This window comes from Dendropsophus ebraccatus, chromosome 6, assembly GCF_027789765.1.
Source record: "Dendropsophus ebraccatus isolate aDenEbr1 chromosome 6, aDenEbr1.pat, whole genome shotgun sequence".
Lineage (NCBI taxonomy): Eukaryota > Metazoa > Chordata > Amphibia > Anura > Hylidae > Dendropsophus > Dendropsophus ebraccatus.
In genome coordinates, this window is record NC_091459.1 from 113,021,303 (window position 1) to 113,043,197 (window position 21,895).

The 21,895-nt window shown below is 38.6% G+C and overlaps 1 protein-coding gene across 1 annotated transcript; it reads right to left on the reverse strand.

The window, feature by feature from the left end:
* Positions 1 to 20,053: 20,053 nt before the first annotated feature.
* SOX14 (SRY-box transcription factor 14) lies at positions 20,054 to 20,773 on the reverse strand. Its single transcript, XM_069973962.1, has one exon. The coding sequence runs from the start codon at positions 20,771 to 20,773 to the stop codon at positions 20,054 to 20,056; it is 720 nt and encodes a 239-aa protein (XP_069830063.1).
* Between the last annotated feature and the right edge of the window lie 1,122 nt (positions 20,774 to 21,895).

A 21,895-nucleotide genomic window follows, 5' to 3' on the forward strand; every position in this document is an offset into this window, starting at 1 on the left:
GGCTTAAAGCAAAGAGTGGTGGAAATATTACAGCAAACAGAAAGGAGAACCAGCTTTGGTTGATCCCATTTCTGGGTGACAAAATCACCAAAGGATTTCTCACTTCTTATAAGTGGGTCAAAGGGGTGCCAACTGTCCTTAAGGAGAGTTCGTCATAAAGACATGTGGAGACTTACAGACCATTACTGCTCCACTGAGAATTCTGGGAAGAAAGGATATCCAAATAGCTCTTACACCTCTTGAGCAAAGAGATGTTCCTTAAAGTCAAGTCTCACTCAATCTAGGAGTCTTATAACATTGACTGGGAATTTTATGTCAAGCCAAGCAATCTCTCCAAAAGAAAGAAAGATTTCCCATCTGCAGACAGCTGTTTTGGGGTTGTTGCCCCTCTTCAGGGCAGAGCAGGGTATTGGCTGACTAGTAAGAGGTCTATCGACAAACTCTCCTTAAGGAGAGTCACTACCCCTTTGATCCACGTTGATAGACCTCTCACTAGCCAGCTGAACACCCTGCTCTGCACTGAAGAGGGGCAACAACTCTGAAACAGCTGTCTGAGGATGGGAAATCATTCCTTTTGGAGAGATAGTTTGGCTTGACATAAAATCCCCAGTCAATGTTCTAAGACTCCCAGATTGAGTGAGACTTGACTTGAAGGGACATCTATTTGCTCCAGAGGTGTGGGAGCCATTTTGCATATCCTTAGGGAAAAAAATTGGTATGGATTAGCCAAAGACAATGGAAAAGTGATAAAGGGGGTAGTTAACCAAAGACCCAGGGTGGTAATGGCAATGGCATCTGGGGCGCAAACCTTGAATTTGCAGCTGATGTCTCACATCCTGCAGCCTATAAACTGCTGGTATGTAATCCCTCTTCTGGCTGAAATGGCATAATCCCATCTCTGCAAAGCTGGAGGCCTAAAGAGGAACATGAAAGCTCCATTCATTGTGGGGGCCTGGACAAAAAAAGTATTGGGGCACAATTACTATATGGGTTAAGGTGATACAGTGGTCCCTCAAGTTACAACATTTATTGGCTCCAGGACAACCAGTATAAGGTGAAAATATTGTATGCACAAGCCAAAAAGACAGAAATGGCTGCACATCGCACCTATGGCTGACACGAAAGCTTATTCAGCTACATTTAAAACCAACATCAGAAGTTAGTATATAATTTGGCCAAACCATATTGCCTCATGTACCACGTGCAGGTCTTCTGATACACATGAGTCCCTAACCAAAAAACATCACTGTGGCGGTCACCGACCACAATCCTCGCAAAGCGTGCGCAAACAGAGAAGGGGGGCCACGGAATGGCCCTGCAACCCCATCGTCACAGGACCAGACCCTAAAGGGCCCCCCCAGACCCCGCAGGCGCCACCGGCGGAAAAAGTGGACGCCAAGCAACACAAGTGTGAAAAAGCTCTTAACTCTCTCCATTCCTCTGCAGGTAGAATGGGAGAATACTAGGAGATCCTCCCCTTATGTACACAGGTGCTTCCTGCTAATTTGGATTACATGGGTCTTACAAAGCACGAGTGCTAGCCACAATGAAAAAAGGGACAGAATACATATAATATGCACAAGCCAAAAAGACAGAAATGGCTGCACATCGCACCCATGGTTGACACGAAAGCTTATTCAGCTACATTTAAAACCAACATCAGAAGTTAGTATATAATTTGGCCAAACCATACACAAAATTCTGATGTGTTTTTTATTTAGCCTAGGGGCACCAGTATCAGCCATAGGTGTGAGGTGCAGCACTCCTTTTCTTCCCTGAACCGCATTTTGTTTCTCTCTTTTCTCCGTGTTTTGCACTCCTCCTGGTGAGACCCACATGACCGCAATTAGCAGGAGACACCTGAGTGCACATGGTTTTAATCCCTCCTGTCTTTTCCCATTCTGTCTGCAGCAGCTATGGTGAGCGCAATACCTCATCCAGACTCGTGCTGTTTGGGGGCGACTTTCTCCGCCGGCGGTGCTGGCCGGGTTCTGGTGTGGTATTTTTGGGTCTGGTCCTGTGGCATGGGGGTCGCAGGGCCGTCCCATGGCCCCCGTTCCCTGACTATGCGCGCCTGCGGGGTTGGTGGTCACTGACTGGCACGGTGTGGACTTAGTGTAGGGAACCATGTGTATCAGATACCTGCACGATGGTACATGGGGCAGTATGGCTTGATCAATTCATACACAAAATTCTGATGTGTTTTTTATTTAGCCTAGGGGCACCAGTATCAGCCATAGGTGTGAGGTGCAGCGCTCCTTTTCTTCCCTGAACCGCATTTTGTTTCTCTCTTTTCTCCGTGTTTTGCACTCCTCCTGGTGAGACCCACATGACCGCAATTAGCAGGAGACACCTGAGTGCACATGGTTTTAATCCCTCCTGTCTTTTCCCATTCTGTCTGCAGCAGCTATGGTGAGCGCAATACCTCATCCAGACTCGTGCTGTTTGGGGGCGACTTTCTCCGCCGGCGGTGCTGGCCGGGTTCTGGTGTGGTGTTTTTGGGTCTGGTCCTGTGGCATGGGGGTCGCAGGGCCGTCCCATGGCCCCCAATCCCTGACTATGCGCGCCTGCGGGGTTGGTGGTCACTGACTGGCCCGGTGTGGACTTAGTGTAGGGACCCATGTGTATCAGATATCTGCACAATGGTACATGGGGCAGTATGGCTTGATCAATTCATACACAAAATTCTGATGTGTTTTTTATTTATCCTAGGGGCACCAGTATCAGCCATAGGTGTGAGGTGCAGCGCTCCTTTTCTTCCCTGAACCGTGAAAATATTGTATCTTGTTACCAAAACACAATGGAAAACTGGACACTTTTGCCTCCTACAGCGATCCGTACTGTGACGTCACAGAGGACTCCGTTCAGGATTATCCTAGCAAGCGGTTTTACGCGCCACCGGCCGGGGCGCACGCTTTGCAAGGAGGTTACAAACAACTACAAAGGACGTAGAGAACTCTAACCTATTCCGTGGACCTTAAAGGAATTTGAAAGAAAACTAAAACCTATCAGATGCAGTATTGGCTGATACGGAGGATCACAAGTCAGAGCACAACCAGTACACCTATGTGGTAAGTGACTTTAGTTTTTACAAGTACATGAATGAAAGTATGTGAATTAGTTAACCATTTCATTATAATATGGTAACTTTTTAGCGCGGCACAACATTATTATTATTACCTTTTATATATAAAACTGATTTAATGAAACATTTTAAAACTTAAAGGGGTATTCCCATCTCAACAGTTATACTTGTTTAATCCCCTCTTCTTCTTTGGTGTATGCCAGCTATATCCCCTGCTCACCTGATGTGCGGGCAGGCGAGCATGGCAGACGGGGAGAAGGTGTAGTCTCCTCCTACGCCAAATTTACCATGATTTACACCTGCTCGCAGGCACAAATCATGGCTGAAATTTACACCCGCTCAGATGCCGCCATATGCGGCAGGTGCAGGTCGGGCTGCTTTCCATAAAAGGTACGTGAATCTGATGGGGTAATTGGGGCAGGGCCAAATTTAAGACCTTTAATTCTTCACAGATGCCCCCCTTTGTGTTTTTCAAGTTATATATGTTTGAAAATACATTTATTAAGAACACTTGCCTCCTTCTTCTCCTGATATGCTGCTTGCTCCCTCCCATTGTTTATAGACTATAGCTATGCATATATTCAAGCCAGGTCACTGCTTTTAGAGCAGAGTGATGTTTGGTAACCAATACAATGAGCTGTCAACAATGTAAGGGTAAATCAGGCAGATAGGGAGAAGGAGGCAAGTTGGCTAAATTATTGTATTTGTAAAAATATTAAACTTAAAAAGTCCTACAAGTATAACTATGTTAGTTGAGATTGGAATATCCCTTTAACTAAAGAAAAGGTAAGGGTGGACACATCTGTATGCCAACCTCAACTTGTTCTAAGGCTGGGTTCACACACAGTATATTTCAGGCAGTATTTGGTCCTCATGTCAGGTCCTCATTGCAACCTAAACCAAGAGTGGATTGAAAACACAGAAAGGCTATGATCACATAGGGGGAGATTTATCAAAGGGTGTAAAATTTAGACTGGTGCAAACTGCCCACAACAGCCAATCACAGCTCCTCTTTCCTTTCAGCACTGCCTAAAGCTGAGCTATTATTGGTTGCTGTGGGTAGTTTGCACCAGTCTAAATTTTACACCCTTTGATAAATCTCCCCCATAATGTTGAAATTGAGTGGATGGCCGTCATTTAATGGCAAATATTTGCTGTTATTTTAAAACAACGGCTGTTGTATTGAAATAATGGCAGTTATTTACTGTTATATGGCGGCCATCCACTCAATTTCAACATTGTGTGAACATAGCCTTTCTGTGTTTTAAATCCACTCCTGGTTTTGGTTGCAATGAGGACCTGACATGAGGACCAAATACTGCCTGAAATATACTGTGTGTGAACCCAGCCTTAGGCTGGGTTCACACTACGTATATTTCAGGCAGTATTGTGGTTCTCATATTGCAACCAAAACCAGAAGTGGATTGAAAACACAGAAAGGCTCTGTTCACACAATGTTGAAATTGAATGGATGGCCGCCATATAACAGTAAATAACGGCCATTATTTCCATACAACAGCCGTTGTTTTAAAATAACAGCAAATATTTGCCATTAAATGGCGGCCATCCACTCAATTTCAACATTGTGTGGACAGAGCCTTTCTGTGTTTTTAATCCACTCCTGGTTTTGGTTGCAATATGAGGACCACAATACTGACTGAAATATACGTAGTGTGAACCCAGCCTAAAGGAGGACAGGTCAGTGTCTAGATTGCACTTATAGCCCTGATATCACCATGTTTTATAAAGAAATACATTGGAATATTCCAATAAACATTTATCCAATATTGCTTATATTTCATCACTCTCTTTTTGATATCTAAAAAAAGTGTATACTGTAATAAAGAACATTATAAAACAAGGCAGGCTAGTGATGTAATATATAATGTCAGACATCGGATGAATTTCTGCATCTAAAATCTTGTATCTCAGTACATGACTTTGATATATATTGGGTTATCTATAGAGCCGGTGTACATATTCAATCACCATATTATCCTACACCAGGCTGCTTTTTCTATCAGCAAGGAGGATATACCCAGAGTAGGGAAGCCCCTTTTACTATGCACATTGTACTGTTGTGAACTGGATATGGCCATACAAATATACGCTAACAATGTAACACGACAGGTAAAAGAATTTGCAATTTCCCACCGACATAGCAACCAACCAGTGTAGTTTATTTATTTTTTCTTTTTTTTCTTTTTTTTTAAAGGAAGGGATTTGATTTCTCTGTTTTTGGACCCATCCCTCGGCACGCCATCATTGTCATGCGATGAGAAGACACTATTAACCCTTTGTTGCTGTAGATAGTAAAATGTGGATGTAAACAAAAAAAAAAAGAAAAAGAAAAAATTCCCAGGAATATCCCCCAGGGCTAACTCAGCAATTTTGAAACAAAATAACATAGATAAGAGAAGAGAAACATAAAACAGCAAGAACGAATGCAGTAAAGCCCCATGGAGCGCTCCTTAGTCCAATATATTACACGGCACCTCAAGAACATTGCAGAAAATGTCGGAGTCCCAACTTCTCCTAACATATGTTGCCTGCAGATAAGTAAGGAATCTAAATATGGAATGAAAATGTTAATTACTGCGGTAATACCATTACACCTCAAGTGAGCACATCCTATCGCTTAGCACTGTGACAATGGGGGGAAGGAGGGGAACACGGCAAAACAAGGAAATACTAATCTCTGCTTGTTTATTACAAAACTTCAATTGTCTCCCGGTCTGTCTGTCTGAATAAGCCTCATCTACTGGTATAATAATAACAAGAAGAAGCTGCTGATCGATCTGCTGTGCCCTTCACAGGAATTAGAGCAACAATCCCGTCTTGTCTTTTGTCGAGTCAACAGTGTTCAACAAACTAATGTTTGCAAAACTGCGCAACGCCTTCGGGGCAATGATAGACCCTGATTATCTATGGGGATGAAGAGGCAGTAAAATGAGACTGCTAGAGACTCGAGCCAAATTCTCTGCTATTGATTTACACCACTAATGGGATAGAGTCAAATCTCCAGCAAATGTGAAGGATAAAGGGATTTTATTTTTTTTTTTACCCGTATTGTGCAACTGTAATTATGCAACAATATAGAATAGTCGATATCGTGATCATGATGATGGGGGTAGGTTATAAAGTTCTTTATGATTCCTTACTATAGGGCTGTCTACAGATCTTACAGGTGCTTGCTATACTACAGTAATGAGGCGACCGGGCCTTGGTGGAAAACTTATACCTGGGCCACCCATCTAACACAGCCAGTGTTATTATGTTCTGTTGTTATGTGACATATACGGAACACTACATGCATAGTCATTATATATTTATATGCTTGGGATACTCCAAAGGAAAAAAGATAACTGGTTACACAGATTTGTATGTCACTTCTATTTAAAAAAAAATCTCAAGCCTCCCAGCACATATTAGCTGCTGTATGTCCTGCAGGAAGTGGTGTATTGCTTCCAGTCTGACTCAGTGCTCTCTGAAGCGGCCTCTGTCCATGACAGGAATTGTCCAGATCAGGAGAGGGTTTTCTATGGGGATTTGCTACATTTCTGGACAGTTCCTGACACAGACAGAGGTGGCAGCAGTGAATGCAGTGTCAAACTGGAAAGTATACCTCACTTCCTGCAGGACATACAGCAGCTGGAAGACTTTAGGTTTTTTAATACGAGTAGTTTACAAATTCTTTTTAAGATTCGGAAGCCAGAAATGCATCGCATTTTTGCACACAGTAGGGCCATGTTCACTCGTAGTATAACACCGGCCGTTCTGTGACCCGCCATTGTCACAGAACGGCCGGTGTTACTGCAGTAACCAGCCGGCTGATCCTCAATTCTGTTGAATTCAGATGCAGACGCACCTATGTGCCCCTGAATCCCAATTCACCACTGCACACAAAGGAGCATGTGGCCGGAGCCGCATGCTCTATTGTGTGAACTGACAGGTTCTCTGCGGCTGATGAATGAATAGTGGCCACAGAAAACTGACATGTCAGTTTTTCGTGCGGCCGGATGGAATCATGGTCGGAGCATATACTATGTGTATACACTCTGTCTGGGATTCCATTCATTCACAGCACAACGTATGTTTTGTGTAAATCACGGCCGTTGATGCAAATTACAACAATAACCGTGTTTCTACAAAACATACATTGTGTGAACATGGTTTAAATATAAAGGGATGACTTTATCATTTACAGTGTAAAAGATTTCCTAGTGAATTTATAGATTTCATAAATCACCTGATATATTTAATTGCATAGGCTATAGGCATGAGCATAGGCTTTGATCAATTAGGCCCAAGTTCACAACTGCTCATAAACAAAAGGTCTGACAATTGCTATGTGCAGAAATGGTGGGTTTACTATACTACAGATACGTTATATGGTATACATAAAACAACTAAAAAGATTTGTCAAAAATGTACACTATTATGGTGTACGTATGTAAACATCTAAATGCATTTGTATGTTTTAAACATATATTTTTACACACTGAAATGTATACCTTTATGTTTCAATCGTCTATATTACATTTTAATTGGAAACAAGTTGTATACGATTATTTTTGTGGTCCAGAAAAGCGCAAAATTGTTCCTATACAACAAAAAAAAAATTAAATGCTAAATTATAGGAGACATAGCATATTTTAAAGTGCCAAACTTTTCACTACGTTTGCTCCATTCAGGTCTACGGGGACGCTGTGCAACATTCTGGCGTGTATAGGTGTGAACCTACCCTTCTACTCATACTTGACTCTAGCGGGGCATTTTACAAAAATTTATGGACCTGTTTTCTGGCACATTTTTCCACAATTTTTTCTGCCTTTCATTTTTCTGCCACATTTATTACGAAGTTTATTTCACAACTTTTTGCCTAGCTCGTCTGTCTTTTTTTTTTTTTTTCGGCTTAAAGGGTGGGGGGTTAGTGGTTTTCGTGTTGTGGCTTTTTTGCCACATTTATGACATTTTAACTTTTAAAAACGTTTTAGCAGGATTTAAACTTGCTAGTTTAAAATGCAAAAAAAAGTGTTTATTCTACAAAACTGGTGAAAGGGACAACTGCAAAAAGTAGCAAATGATATTTGGACTAAATGTTGCACCTAAAATAAATAGTTCCAATTCACAGATTTGTTTAGAGATGTCCGGTCCTATTGAGTATCCTTCAGGTGAATTTCGTAAGTGTTGTCAGCGGCACAAGAAAACCACAAAAATTTGCTCAAATTTTTTCTGTCCATACTTTATTAATTTAAAACATTTGCTTTCGTTAATAAAGTACTGCCTTCATTGTATACATTACTGATAAAAAATTAGTTTTATCCATATGTCTCTGTTTTTGTGTTAGAAAAGTAGGCTATGTTCACACAACGTCTTTTTTAGGTGAACAGCAGATTTTTTTTTTTTTTACAGTGACTGCCGTCATTAAAAATGACCGTCATTGTACTAAAAAAGTCAATTTTTTAACCTAACATGTTGTGGCAACCTAGCCATGTACATTTTTAATTCCAGCCTTTTGGGTAATATTCTTGTAGGTGGTGTGCACATACTGTAGAAGTTGTTGGCAGCCGTACTTCTTGCTCTCACGGTCACCATCTTTCTTCTTTCCTCATCTAAAACATGTATGTTAAAGTATGCAAATGTATGTTTTGAATTTTCATACATTTTCCATAGTCCTCAAAGTAAAATGCATACAGTACGTGATGAAAAGTTTGTTTTTTTTCCAAAAAGTATTGAGATGTGGCATGGCAGTAGACATTTTGGCACAGCTTAACAAAAGGTTTACAAATGTACAATAACAAAACGTATACTATTTGATGCCCTTTTTGCATATGTTTGCTTAATAGAAGTCTATGGACCCCTCGGGGAATACTGTACATTTGAGTTTTTGGCAAAAACTTAAAGGCCAGGTGTGGAGCAAAAGCATATTGTGGATGAGACCCAATAATATGGTCATTGTGTAACTACGAGGAGATGTCATCACCTGCTGACTAGTCCAACCACAGGGGAAAATGTGAAGAGGTTGCGGTGCTTTACAGAGCATTGTGGTTCCTTCATTCTAGTGGGCACATAGTTTTAACCACCACAGATCAGAGTGACAACAGGTTATAGTGATATGTCATCTATTACTTAAAGTAAAACCTCCATAATTTTCACCTTAGTGCCAACCAGTCGTTCTCAGCGTATAGTCTGCAGATCAGATACTGTGGAGCCCAGCGTGTAGTCTGAAGCATATAGTCTGTGGATCACCCTATTCTTCTCAACAGAGGTGAGTGAACCTCGAGCACTGGGTCTGTCCAAACCCGAACGTGCAGCATTTGATTACCGGTGGCTGAAGAAGTCTGGGAAATATGAATATGGCCTATGGCCTATGGCTGTAACCACATTTTCCAGACAACCTTATGGCTGAATCCAACTTCTTCAGCCACCAGTAATCAAATGCCGCAGGCTCGGGATCGAGTGATCCGCAGACTATACGCTGGGCTCCACAGTATCTGATCTACAGACAATACGCTTGGCTCTGTAGTGTCAAAGGTTAGCAGTGTATTATAGCGGTGATAAAAAATCATATTGACAAGACCCATCATGGGACTACAATTTTTTTATTTAATGAAGTTTATTTAAGAAAAAGAATTGAAGAAAAAAAATTCCCTAAATTGTGAAAAATATTTAAATAGTACAAAGTCATGGTAAGTTCAGGCTATGTTCCCACTACAGGAATGTGCCGTCATTTAGTGAGGAAATATCTCTGACTCTCCGTCTATTGATAATGACGTCCGCAAATAATGAACGTGATCATTTTCTGATTTTATATTCCCTTTAAACTTGAGAGGTGATTGGCACAGATCTTCTATGACTTCAGTGATCAGTTGTTATTGCTGGAGACCCTGTGACTATTCAGACCCCTGCAGAGATCCTATGGAAGTGTTGAATAACATGACAGCTATTAATATAAATGGATGCCTATGTAATACATGGAATAAGATTACCCAGGCTTAGTACATTGTAGCAAACTCACAACTATGAGAAGCCTCTGTGTGTAAACAAGAATGTGCCCATTCAAAGCACATAGCAAATGAATGCAAGAACATCGAAAGATAAAAAATTGCAGCTATAGAATCAGCATTGTATACTCTATCATTGTATAAACTACTGAAAACAAGTTTAGCGGGTGTTTTAGAGGAGTCCCTTTAATAAGGTCAAGAAAAAACAAGAATTCTTTAAGTTCAACCTACGGAACTCCTACTGTGTTGATCCAGAGTAAGGCAAAACCCTTATGAGGCAGATGACAATTGCCCCATCACAGGGAGGTTCCTTCCCGACTCCAATGGCAATCTGAATAATCATCATGTGTAATCTAGTGCCCATAACTTGTAATATTATATTTTTCGAGAAAGGCATCCAGGCCTCCCTTATTTAATAAATCATACAGAACTTTTCTTTATAGAAACATACAAGATTGTCGGAAGAAAAAGACCACTCGGTCCATCTAATCTACCCTATTATTATTTCTCTTATCATCTTAGCATAGATATATAGGTTTACATTCAGAGACTATAGATTTACCAACCACATCTGCTGGGAGTTTGTTCCAAGCATCTACTACTCTTTCAGTAAAGTAATATTTTTCATGTTCTTTCTGATCTTTTCCCCCAATAACCTCCGATTATACAACACTTCCCCTTTATTCACATAAAACCTTATAAAGTGACTCTTCGTGGGCGCAGAGGTTCAGTAACGCCTTCAGCTCTGCCGTGTCTGCACAGAGACGTAAGACATTGTACGTACAAATTGCCTCAGTGTTTGTGCTTACTTGTGTTTGACCGGAATAGTAAATAGGGAAGAGTAGAAAATGGAGAGCGGAAGAAAGATAGTGTGTGAATGAGCCAATAACAAACAGGAGAAATCAGATTTAGAGAGAGGACGCCTGGGATGAAAAAGACGAAGAGTTAAAATGAGAAAGCAGTGGATTTATGTAAGATGGGATGATACGGGGGAGAAGGAGAGCAAGGCCTGCTAGGAAATAATACATTGAGGCTTCAGATGGAAGTAGACAAACATTAAATTACTGGAGCATCTCCACTGGGGCACGTTTATTACATCTAAATTAGTATCTAGTGACTGTGCAGCTGACATCTATTTTACATGTTAGTCTGTGATTGAGGGCTGAGCTGCTCCTCTCCATTTCCTGGCTTTTCCTTTCCTCTTCCTCATGTTTTCCGCTATCCCTGTCCCTGCTGCTTTCATTTTTCTCCTGTTTTTTTCCCTCCCCTTCCTCAGCCTCCTCAGGAGATCCCTTTATCTTCTTTTCCCCCTCATAGGACTCATCGTTCAGTATATTCCTTCATCCTTTCGCACTATCTCACATTAATTTCTTCCCTTACTAATGTATCTTTCCCTGTTATCTTATCTCCCTGCCCCCCCAGCACTGTCTGTGTCCTCACTGGTGGCTGCTGCTCTCTATCTCCTTACACATTCTTCCCAGACTCCTCTTTACATCCAGTCCTGCCTCACATAGTGTATCAGTCTTCCCAAACTTCTTCTTTCTTCCGTCTCTTTGTTTTCCTATGACTTCACCTTTTTATTCTAATTATGTCTCAGTGTCTTTTATCGTTTCTTCCCACTCTCCCATTCTCTCTTGTATCTTTTCCCTTTCATCGTGTTATGACCAATTATCACTCTCACTTTCTCTTTCTTACTTTTGCTTTTTTTATTCTGTTTTTTCCTTGTATCTATTGCCATATTCTTAAATCGCCCTTCCTACTGATAATAACTTTCTTTCTTTCCTTTCTTCTTTCTTCTTGTCACTTTTATCTCTTTTCTATGCTCCTTCTTTTTTATTTCTTTTCTTTCTTAGGCTATATTCACACAACATTTATTCATCTCCGTTTAAAATGACGTCCGTCATTTTGAGTCTAAAATAATAGACGTTATTTAGCTGCCTGACCTCCCCTTGGTGCACTGACGGGTGTTTGCACATTATTCTAGTTTGGTTACTAATCGGCCGTTCGATGGGGCTTAATTGAAAAGTCCATTGAATTTAATAGCAAAAACAGAGACAGAACGGTGACAAAAGGAAAACTGTGTGTGAACTACAAATAAAAAACATCCGCTGTTTGCAAAAGACGTCCGAAAATAATGTTCATGTTCATTATTTTGACGTCCGTTTTTTAATGCATTGTGTGCATTGGACGTCTGTCTTCCCATTGACTCCAATGCAATGGCATTGCAGTCAGTTAAATCTCGGCAAAAACTAACGTTATTTTAAATATGAAAATCGGCCGCCTTTTTAATATTTTTGATGTTATGTGAACATAGCCTTACATTCTTCATATGTTAAGGTTTCTTCTTTTTTCATTCATTCCTTACTGCATTTTCAGTCATTCCTACTTATTCCTTCCTTCCTTTTTACTTTTCTTCATTAGCTATCTTTTGATCTTTATTTTCCTTTCTTTTATGTTTTCCCTCTTTTATTTCTTTCCTTTCATTGTACTCCTCTGTCTATGTTCTTTCTTTCTTTCTTCCTTTTCCTTTCTTTCTTTCTTTCTTTCTTTCCTTCCTTCTTTCCCTTTCTTTCTTCCTTTTCCTTTCTTCCTTTTCCTTTCTTTCTTTCTTTCTTTCTTTCTTTCTTTCTTTTCCTTCCTTCCTCTTTCTTTCTTTCTCTTACATTCTTTCTTTCTTTCTTTCTTTTTTTCCTTCTTTCCTTCTTTCCATTCCTTTCTTCCTTTTCCTTTCTTTCTTTCTTTCTTTCTTTCTTTCTTTCCCTTCCTTCCTTCCTTCCTTCCTTCCTTTCTTTCCCTCCCTTTCTTTTGTTTCTTTCTTTCTTTTTTCCTTTCTTTCTTCCTTTCTTTTTCTTTTTTCCTTCCTTCCTTTCTTTTTCTTTTTTTCTTTCTTTCTTGTACTTCTTTTATTCTTCTCTTTCTTTTCCCTTGATTTTTCCTTTTAGCACTCTGTATTTCCATTCTTCTTCACCTATTTTTTTCTCTCCCTTTTTGTCTTCTAGTTTTATCCTTTCTTCTTTTCCTCCATGCCTCCATCCTTCTCTTGTCTTTTCTCCTTTATTCATTCTTCTTCCTTCTTACCTTCCTTCCTTCTTTTTCATCTTCAGGTTTCTTTCTTCCTTCTTTCACTCCATCCACCCCTCCCTCCTTTCCTTCTGTCATTCTTCCTTTCTTCCTTTATCTATTTTCATCTTCTCCTTGTCAGTCTTTCCTTCCTCTCCCTTTCCTTATAATGTTATAAGGCTTGTGACACCTCTTCCTAGCAGCAGCAGTGTCTTGGTAAGATCCTCAGGTCCTCAGGTATTTAATCCCAGCTGACCAGCCACACATGATTTTCTTCCTCTTTGATTCCACTGTCGTGACTTTTAATGAAGACTTTTAGATTTACTGTACAGTGGCAGCCATGTGTAAACACCTGCCCCAGCAAGATAACGCTGTTAAGTCGAAGACTATTCTACAAATAATTTAGCTTTTTATAATCATTTTACTATCAATGCAGCAATGTTTATTAGAATGGTAAATGTGTTCCATCTTCAACATTTCCTCCACCTCTTTTTTGCCCTTATATCAAATCATGTGTCTGGGTACAACTATAGGACTTGTCACCTACTATACTTCCACCAGTGCTGATGTAATCTACAAGAACTATGACGTCACTCACTACAAGGACAGAGTTGATGGTGCTATGGGCTCTGTTCACATAGTGTATTTCGCGATTCAAAAATATAGAGAATGAGACTCAATTTTTTTAAATTATATTTATCTATGTTTTCTATTTTACTTAGTTTTCTTTGTGTTTTAGGGGCTTTGTTGGGGCATTTTATGCAGATCAGGTCTCTGCTTGCAATTTTCAAATTTTTAATCTTTCTTGTGTTAAAAAAAAATTGAGAAAAGTCCAAAATACTTACCTCGCTCTTTGAAGCTGTAATAATTATAGACATTAACTAAAAATATAAACATATATTATAAATATATATAAACATATATATATAAATATAAATATAATTGAAATGGAAAAGAATGACAAAAATAAAAGTAAAATGGACATAGTGTGGGGCAGAAAACAGATTCAAAATACACCCCAAAAACTGTGTGAACATAGCCTTATAGCAACTTCAGAAGAGAGTGCTGGTTCAGCTGGCGTGCCCCTTCCTCCAGCATCCCTCTTCACCTTCCTATGTTCTGCTTTTCCACATTTATGTGCTTTTACCTTATTTTAAAATGTTATTAGACATCAGACCATGATCTGTAAATTAGGGGGAAAAAAATGCCCTTAGTAGTAGAGTTTAACATAATGTACCTTTGTCCATCCACAGATATATAAGATAGATAGAGAGATAGATAGATAGATAGATAGATAGATAGATAGATAGATAGATAGATAGATAGTAAACATAGATGTAGGATTATAGATAGATAGATAGATAGATAGATAGATAGTAAACATAGATAAAGGATTATAGATAGATAGGTAGACAGATAAATTGTATGATAGATGATAGATGTACAGACAGACAAGTACAGTAGATAGATACCATAAATGTATGATAGATAATAGATAGATAGATAGATAGATAGATAGATAGATAGATAGATAGATAGATAGATAGATACAATAGATAGATAGAATAAATAAATAGATATTAATAGATAGATAGTAAATATAGATATAGGATAGTAAACATAGATATAGGATTATAGATAGGTATTTAGACAGATAGACTGTACACATTGATATAAGATGATAGATGTACAGACAGATAGATAGATAGATAGATAGATAGATAGATAGATAGATAGATAGAATTAAAGATATACAGACAAGTGGATAGAAAAAAAGATAAAAACATGGATAATTGATTGATTGTTTGATTGATTGACATATAGTTAGATAGATAGAAATAGATATGAGAATAGATAGATAGATAGATAGATAGATAAAATATATGATAATATATAAAGATATAATAATAGAAAACATAACTATAGGATGACAGATAGATAGATAGATAGATAGATAGATAGATAGATAATAGATAGATAGAGAGATAGATAGATAGATAGATAGATAGACAGAATTAAAGATATACAGACAGACAAGTAGATAGATAAAAAAATTAAAACATGGATGATTGATTGATTGATTGATTGATTGATTGACATAGAGTTAGATAGATAGATAGATCAGTAAACAAATAAGAATAATACATATATTTGGAATAGAATAATATGAAGTATAGACATAGGATGATTGATAGATAGATAGATAGATAGATAGATAGATAGATAGATAGATAGATAGCTACTGTACATACATACATATCCATTTACCGACAATCCCTTTACACAAACACACATCTGTACATACCTAGGCTGCAAATAAATCTGTGCCCAGTGTATAAGGGAATGGATTTCTAATTATGCCAGATCAGAGGGATCCATGTGCCTATGTGTAATGTGCCTGCAGTGTATATACTTATATCCTATAGCAAGGTAATGTACACATATATAGTGTCTGCATAGTACACTGCAGGTAGATAAGCATCATACTGTATATAGTAACCGGCATGCCACCAATGTCTTCAGAGGAGACACAGATATATTGATTGATCGGATAGGTAATTAGTAAGATCCAATAATCTTCCCCTAATGAGAAATGAGGCACATGAGGACCATCAGAGAAGAGTGAGCATAGAAGATAGGCAGCGAGCAGGGCAGCGTTATGTGAGGACAGCTCTGGAGGGTCGGGAGCAGAGGAACAGGGTTACGGTGATGGGTTTGTCCCCGCAAGGATGCACAGTGCATATATATATATATATATATATATATATATATATATATATATATATATATATATACACAGCACATGTTCTGCTGGATGATCAACCCACCTAATAGGACAGGATAACCAGAGACCCCAACCATAAGAAGGACTCCTGAATCCTGAAAGGAGAGAGTCCCGACAATACGACTATCCAATGTCTTCTACAGGATACAGATATGCATATTCATAATACTAAGCAGCTACTAATAGTATAATAATTCTATAAATGCCGATAAACAATAACATAGGGGAAAAACACAATTCTACATGTCTATAATGGATACATCATTTGCATTGGATTATTTTAATATGCGTCAATGGGAAAATATAGATATAATTATATATATATATATATATATATATATATATATATATATATATATATATACATATATATGTACAAGGCAGCAAAAACTAGGATTTGTTCATTTAACAGTGCAACCTATTCTCTAAATGTTCTTCTATATCTAATAATCTAATATAACTTTTATTTTTATCTATCTGAAGATTTAGTAAAATAGGTAATATACTGTCCATTTGGTTTAGGGACCATTCCTCTACAGATTTTCTCACCCCCCCTCCAGTAACTCACTACCACATCACCTTCCTTTATCATTTATCTCTTTTATTGCCAAATATTTAACGATGAATAAATGTAATAAAAGTCCTTTACCTTAAAATGTATATAAAGCGACCCCCACCTCTGATCTTATAACCACCCTGGAACCAAAGGCTCTACCGTGTAATAGTGGAGACCATGCAGAATGACTTCCTGGGGATGGAAGGAATAACTGTATTCTACAAACTAGCAGATAGACTGTGACTGACAGCTCACTCCTTACATAGAAGCCATACATAGGAGATAGAGAAAGGTGACAGTGTACACAACAAAAGCCGCAAAGTTGGACACATAGTGATGGAGCAAAACTGTGTTTGTCATCTGCCACAACTGGTCAGGATGGGTTATTTGTCTGCATGGGAATTATCTACAAAGAGAAACTACATAGATAATAAATAATATTATAAGAAATATTAGTAATAATTCATTCTCCTTTTATATATCAATATGAATGTAATAACGAGATATATATATATATATATATATATATATATATATATATAAATTTTATCTATCTATCTCTCTATCTCTCTATCTATATATCTCCTATCTATTTATATCTATCTATCTACTGTATCTATCTTCTATCTATCTATCTATCTATCTATCTACTGTATCTATCTTCTATCTATCTATCTATCTATCTATCTCCTATCTATCTATCTATCTATCTATCTATCTACTGTATCTATCTTCTATCTATCTATCTATCTATCTAACTATCTTCTATCTATCTATATCTATTTTATCTATTGTTCTTGTCATATCTCTCCGTTTCCTCTTTTCTATCTATCTTTCATCTCCCATCTATTTTATTCTGCTATTTATCTCCTCTATCCATTGATTCCATTTTGTATAACATACATAGACTAGTTTTATAATCCATTTCTGCTTCTTTTACCCATTGTATACAGTATCTATATGCCATACACCCATACATCCCCTGGGTGTAGACAGTGCCCAGGCCATGCAGTGTGATGTCTGCCTGTTGCTGATGCTGCTGACAGCTGCTGCAGGTTACATCAGTGCTGCCCACTTGTCAGTGATCCAGTGTAATGTATAGGCAGACAATGGGGTCAGCTTGGACACTTGGCCTCCTGTCCCCCCAGTCTGCTCTTCCGATTGCTCATGTCTGCTGCTTGTTTGGAGAAATTAAGGGTCTCTTATTCATTGATGGGTTAAACAAAGGCTCATTCATTGCTGCCATAACCCCCAGTCTTTTTGGATCTTGGTTATTGTATCCCTCATTCTGTCCCATCCCATCCAGAGCTCAGTGTATCTTCTCCTAATAATAAGTGCTGAGGAGCAGAGACCCCCAGCATCACGGCACAGCTATTGTGGGGGCAGCAGATGGATAACAGCCATATTCTAATGAAAATCCTCTCCAAACAAAAGCCCCAGAATGAATTTATTCCAACAACTCCTCACACTGCTAATTGTTTGACACTAAATGCTAATCCTCAGCTTCTAGTGCAGGAGAACTCAGCTGCTCTCAGGCTCAGCAGCTCCTGTCAGCCCCCATGGCAGCACACTACAACATGGCCAATCACCAACAGATTCTATACACCTGTTGACATCGAAAAACTAAGGAAAAATTATAGAGAAACAGGATCCCTAAAGCACAATTTACCAAAGTCAAGATGGGCAGTATTGGAAATACAGATGCTATGTACAGGTATAGCAGATTATATATATATATATATATATATATATATATATATATATATATATATATATATCTGTTGCTCAAAAGAAACAAATTATATATATATATATATATATATATATATATATATATATATATATATATTATGTTTCTTCTGACTAACCTAATATATAACTGAAATAACTATTTGATCAGTTGTAAAAAAAAATAAAAATAATCACAATTATAAGATTATAACACAGAACACAGTGGGGTGGGAAGAATAACAAACTCAGCTCTACTACTCTGATATGAATAGATACATTTAGTGATGAATATATATATATATATATATATATATATATATATATATATATATATATATAATCTTGTTATACGAAATTATGTTTACCTGTAACAAGGTGCACAGAGGAAACAGATCACATGTCATTTTTTTTTTCATTCCAGAACCTCATCAAAAGCACAGATAATAGCTATACATTTGTATATACTGTAATGTATATATATATATATATATATATATATATATATATATATATATATATTACTCATGACATACTCTTCCAAACATACCTAGACATAGATACCTTGGGCTACAGTATTATATTGTATTATAATATAAAGTATTATAGTATTAGTTTTTTTTGTTTTTTTTTTCATTTTCCCCCGTATATACACGTGTAGCATAGCTGGTTATGTAATACCTTAGGATGATGTCAGGATATTTAGTAGCTTTGCATAGGGTTACAGATCAATCTAACCATGTTATCACTGCTAATTGTTTCTACATCTGTAGATAGATGACATTTAAACAATTCCTGAAGACTTCTACTACAGCATCTTGAGAAGTCATTGGTCACCTTTAAACGTGGCTTACAAAATCTATCTATATTTATAGAACAGGTAAGTATCTGTTTAGAATACAAAATATAGGAACATAAATAAATAAAAAATAAATAAATTAATTATATAAAAAAAACTGAGTTTTGCCAGTGAGATCCCTGCAGTGATCCAGTCAGCTGCCCCCAGAGATTGTGTTCTCTCTCCTGGAGAGTCTATCCGGCTATAACCCACAGTTCACACATCACAATTAACGACAAGATTGTCTTTATTCAAAAGATCCTTGTTCAACAAAAAAAAGGAGCAAATAAAGGGAGAGAAGGGTGTACAGTCATCTCCCCCAGTACATAACGCCTTACAAGAAGGGGAATTCTTCATTCTAAGAAATAGCCTTCATGGTTTTAGTTATTAAAATATTTTGGAGGGTAAAATAACCATTAATTCTTCATCATCATCATCATCATCATCATCATCATAAAGCTCTCATAGCGCTAAACTCTTTTTAGACAAGAAAACCAGATTGTATGGCAACATATCTAAACACAGCTTCCACTAACCCCCCCACAGTAAAATCAATGTGCAAAATAGGTCATCATAATAGTAATAATAATAGTAATAATAATTATAGTAATAATTCATATTTTCTTAAATAATTTAATGTTAGTCCCTTCAAAATTCGAGGTCACATAAAAATCAAATCAACGTAATAAATAACTGTCCCGATTGAGGAGATAGAAATTAAAATTAAAAAAAAAGAAAAAAAAAAGAAAAGAGGAACTTGTACATTTCTTACAATTGGTCCTGACAATTACTTCCAGCTATCCTCATGGCTTGGTGTCGAGCATTAGTAGGAGTCGGTTGTGCCCTAGGAAGTGCATTATATTTTGTTTTCTGCCAAGTTGGATTGTTCCTGTCTAGAATCCTTTGAAGGTGTCTCTCTCTGCTAGTGGTCCCATCTTGGCAGTCTGTCTATACATGCACCAACATAGTTCATTCCTTGACATTAGTGCTCTTCTTACATGGCTGTGGTGTGTGCAGAAGAATAAGGGTCTATACCAGCTTTAGTCATGCCTGGAAACAATATATAAGCAACCGGAGGTTGCAAGTTCGAAGTTGACCATGCTGTACAATTACAGGGCACCACATAGCCAGGGTTGGTAGGAGAGGGGTGGGTGTGAGTATGTTGGCTAGGGCAGCTTAACCCACCAAAAGCTCCATTTTGGTATCCCAGGGTGGAGGCATAAGGAAGAGTGCTTGTAGTCAAGGTGTGTGGCATCTCTGTCATCTTCTGGATGGTGGTGGAGCTAAATTGACTTGGGTCCAGTAAAGAATAAGGTGCTGAGGTTGGTGGTAAAAAGGCTCTTGCCTTCTCAGAAGCTCCTAGTAAGGACTCTGTAGCACTCATGGGAAGTCCTGTCTTAAGTGGGTCGTGATCTCCAAGGTAGGGTAAAGGAAAGACGTACCTGTCCTTCTTCAGGAGATTCTTGGGCTTGCGCCTTGGTCTGTACTTGTAGTCGGGATGTTCCTTCATGTGTTGAGCCCTGAGCCTTTTGGCTTCGTCTATGTAAGGTCTCTTCTCGGCTTCAGAAAGAAGTTTCCATTCAGCTCCAAGTCTTTTACTTATTTCCGAATTGTGCATCTTGGGGTTCTCCTGGGCCATCTTCCTTCTTTGCCCTCTGGACCACACCATGAAGGCGTTCATGGGTCTCTTGATATGGTCAACAGGCTTAGACATGGTAGCGTTCAGTCTGGGCGACCAGCAAAAGCCAACTCCAAGTTCCCCCCCTTCTCTTGTCCCTTTTGATAATGGAAAAATGAAGTCTTTAACTAATCATGCCAGAGATTGAATGGAGGAACAAGGCGAAGAGCTGGAGGAAAACTTCCCCACCGGGGGAGGAAGGCTCAAGATGGAGAAGAAGTCAAGATCCGGGAGTCCTTCAGGTCCAATAAAGCTCTTCCTTGAGGTCCAAGGTGTGTGTGAGTGTTCTCCTGTCTGTGATAACAGAGACAGGGTAAGGCAAAGGAAGATAGGAGGAGAGAAGAAAGCTCTCATACAGATGATGTCCCTACTTCTTCCTGAAGGTGTCTTGTTTAGTGCAGCACCTTGCTGGGAATGAGGAACAGCTCATAGCAACAACAACAAAAAAAGAGAGAGAGAATAGACTGAGCCCAAAGTGGAGAAGTTCAAAGCCTTTTCCTGCTTAGTGCAGCATGCAATCTAATAATCAAAAGGGTGCACACCCCTGGCCAGGCCAGCCAATCAGCTGCCAGCTCCTGCAGAACACCTTCTCCACCAAGGCACCATCCACACACAACACTGAGGGGACAGGAGGCAGAGAAAGGGAAAACACTAAATAGAGCAGATTAAGGAGCCAGCTTTTGTTAGTTAATCCACTAATAGAAGCAGTCACAACTCCTCAGCTCCTCCTGCTTTTATAGGAAGGGTGTTAGGTGAAGAGTTTAGTGTCAGGGGGGGAAGAAGAGCTGGAGAACCTCTGCTGCTTCCAGACATAGAGGGATCATCAGGGAGAGAGCTCCAACTAAGGGGTTAACTGTCCTGGCTGTCCCACACAGGGGAATAAAGTCATGGCAAGTCATCATTCAGACAGGAGGGAGAGCAGGACAGCAATTAGCGGGCGCGTTTTTTTTCCTTCTTCTTTATGTATTGTACTGTATGACATTTTACCCATATATACTGTATGTATAGTGTGTCAGGAGGAATATCGTATGTTCAACACTGGCTATTGTGTGTTATTGTGCTGCAATTAGTATGTATTGTATATTTTTACTTTGTATTTCTGTACAGTCACATGATGACATATATATCTTTGCATTAATATTTGTGTGCAGTCACATG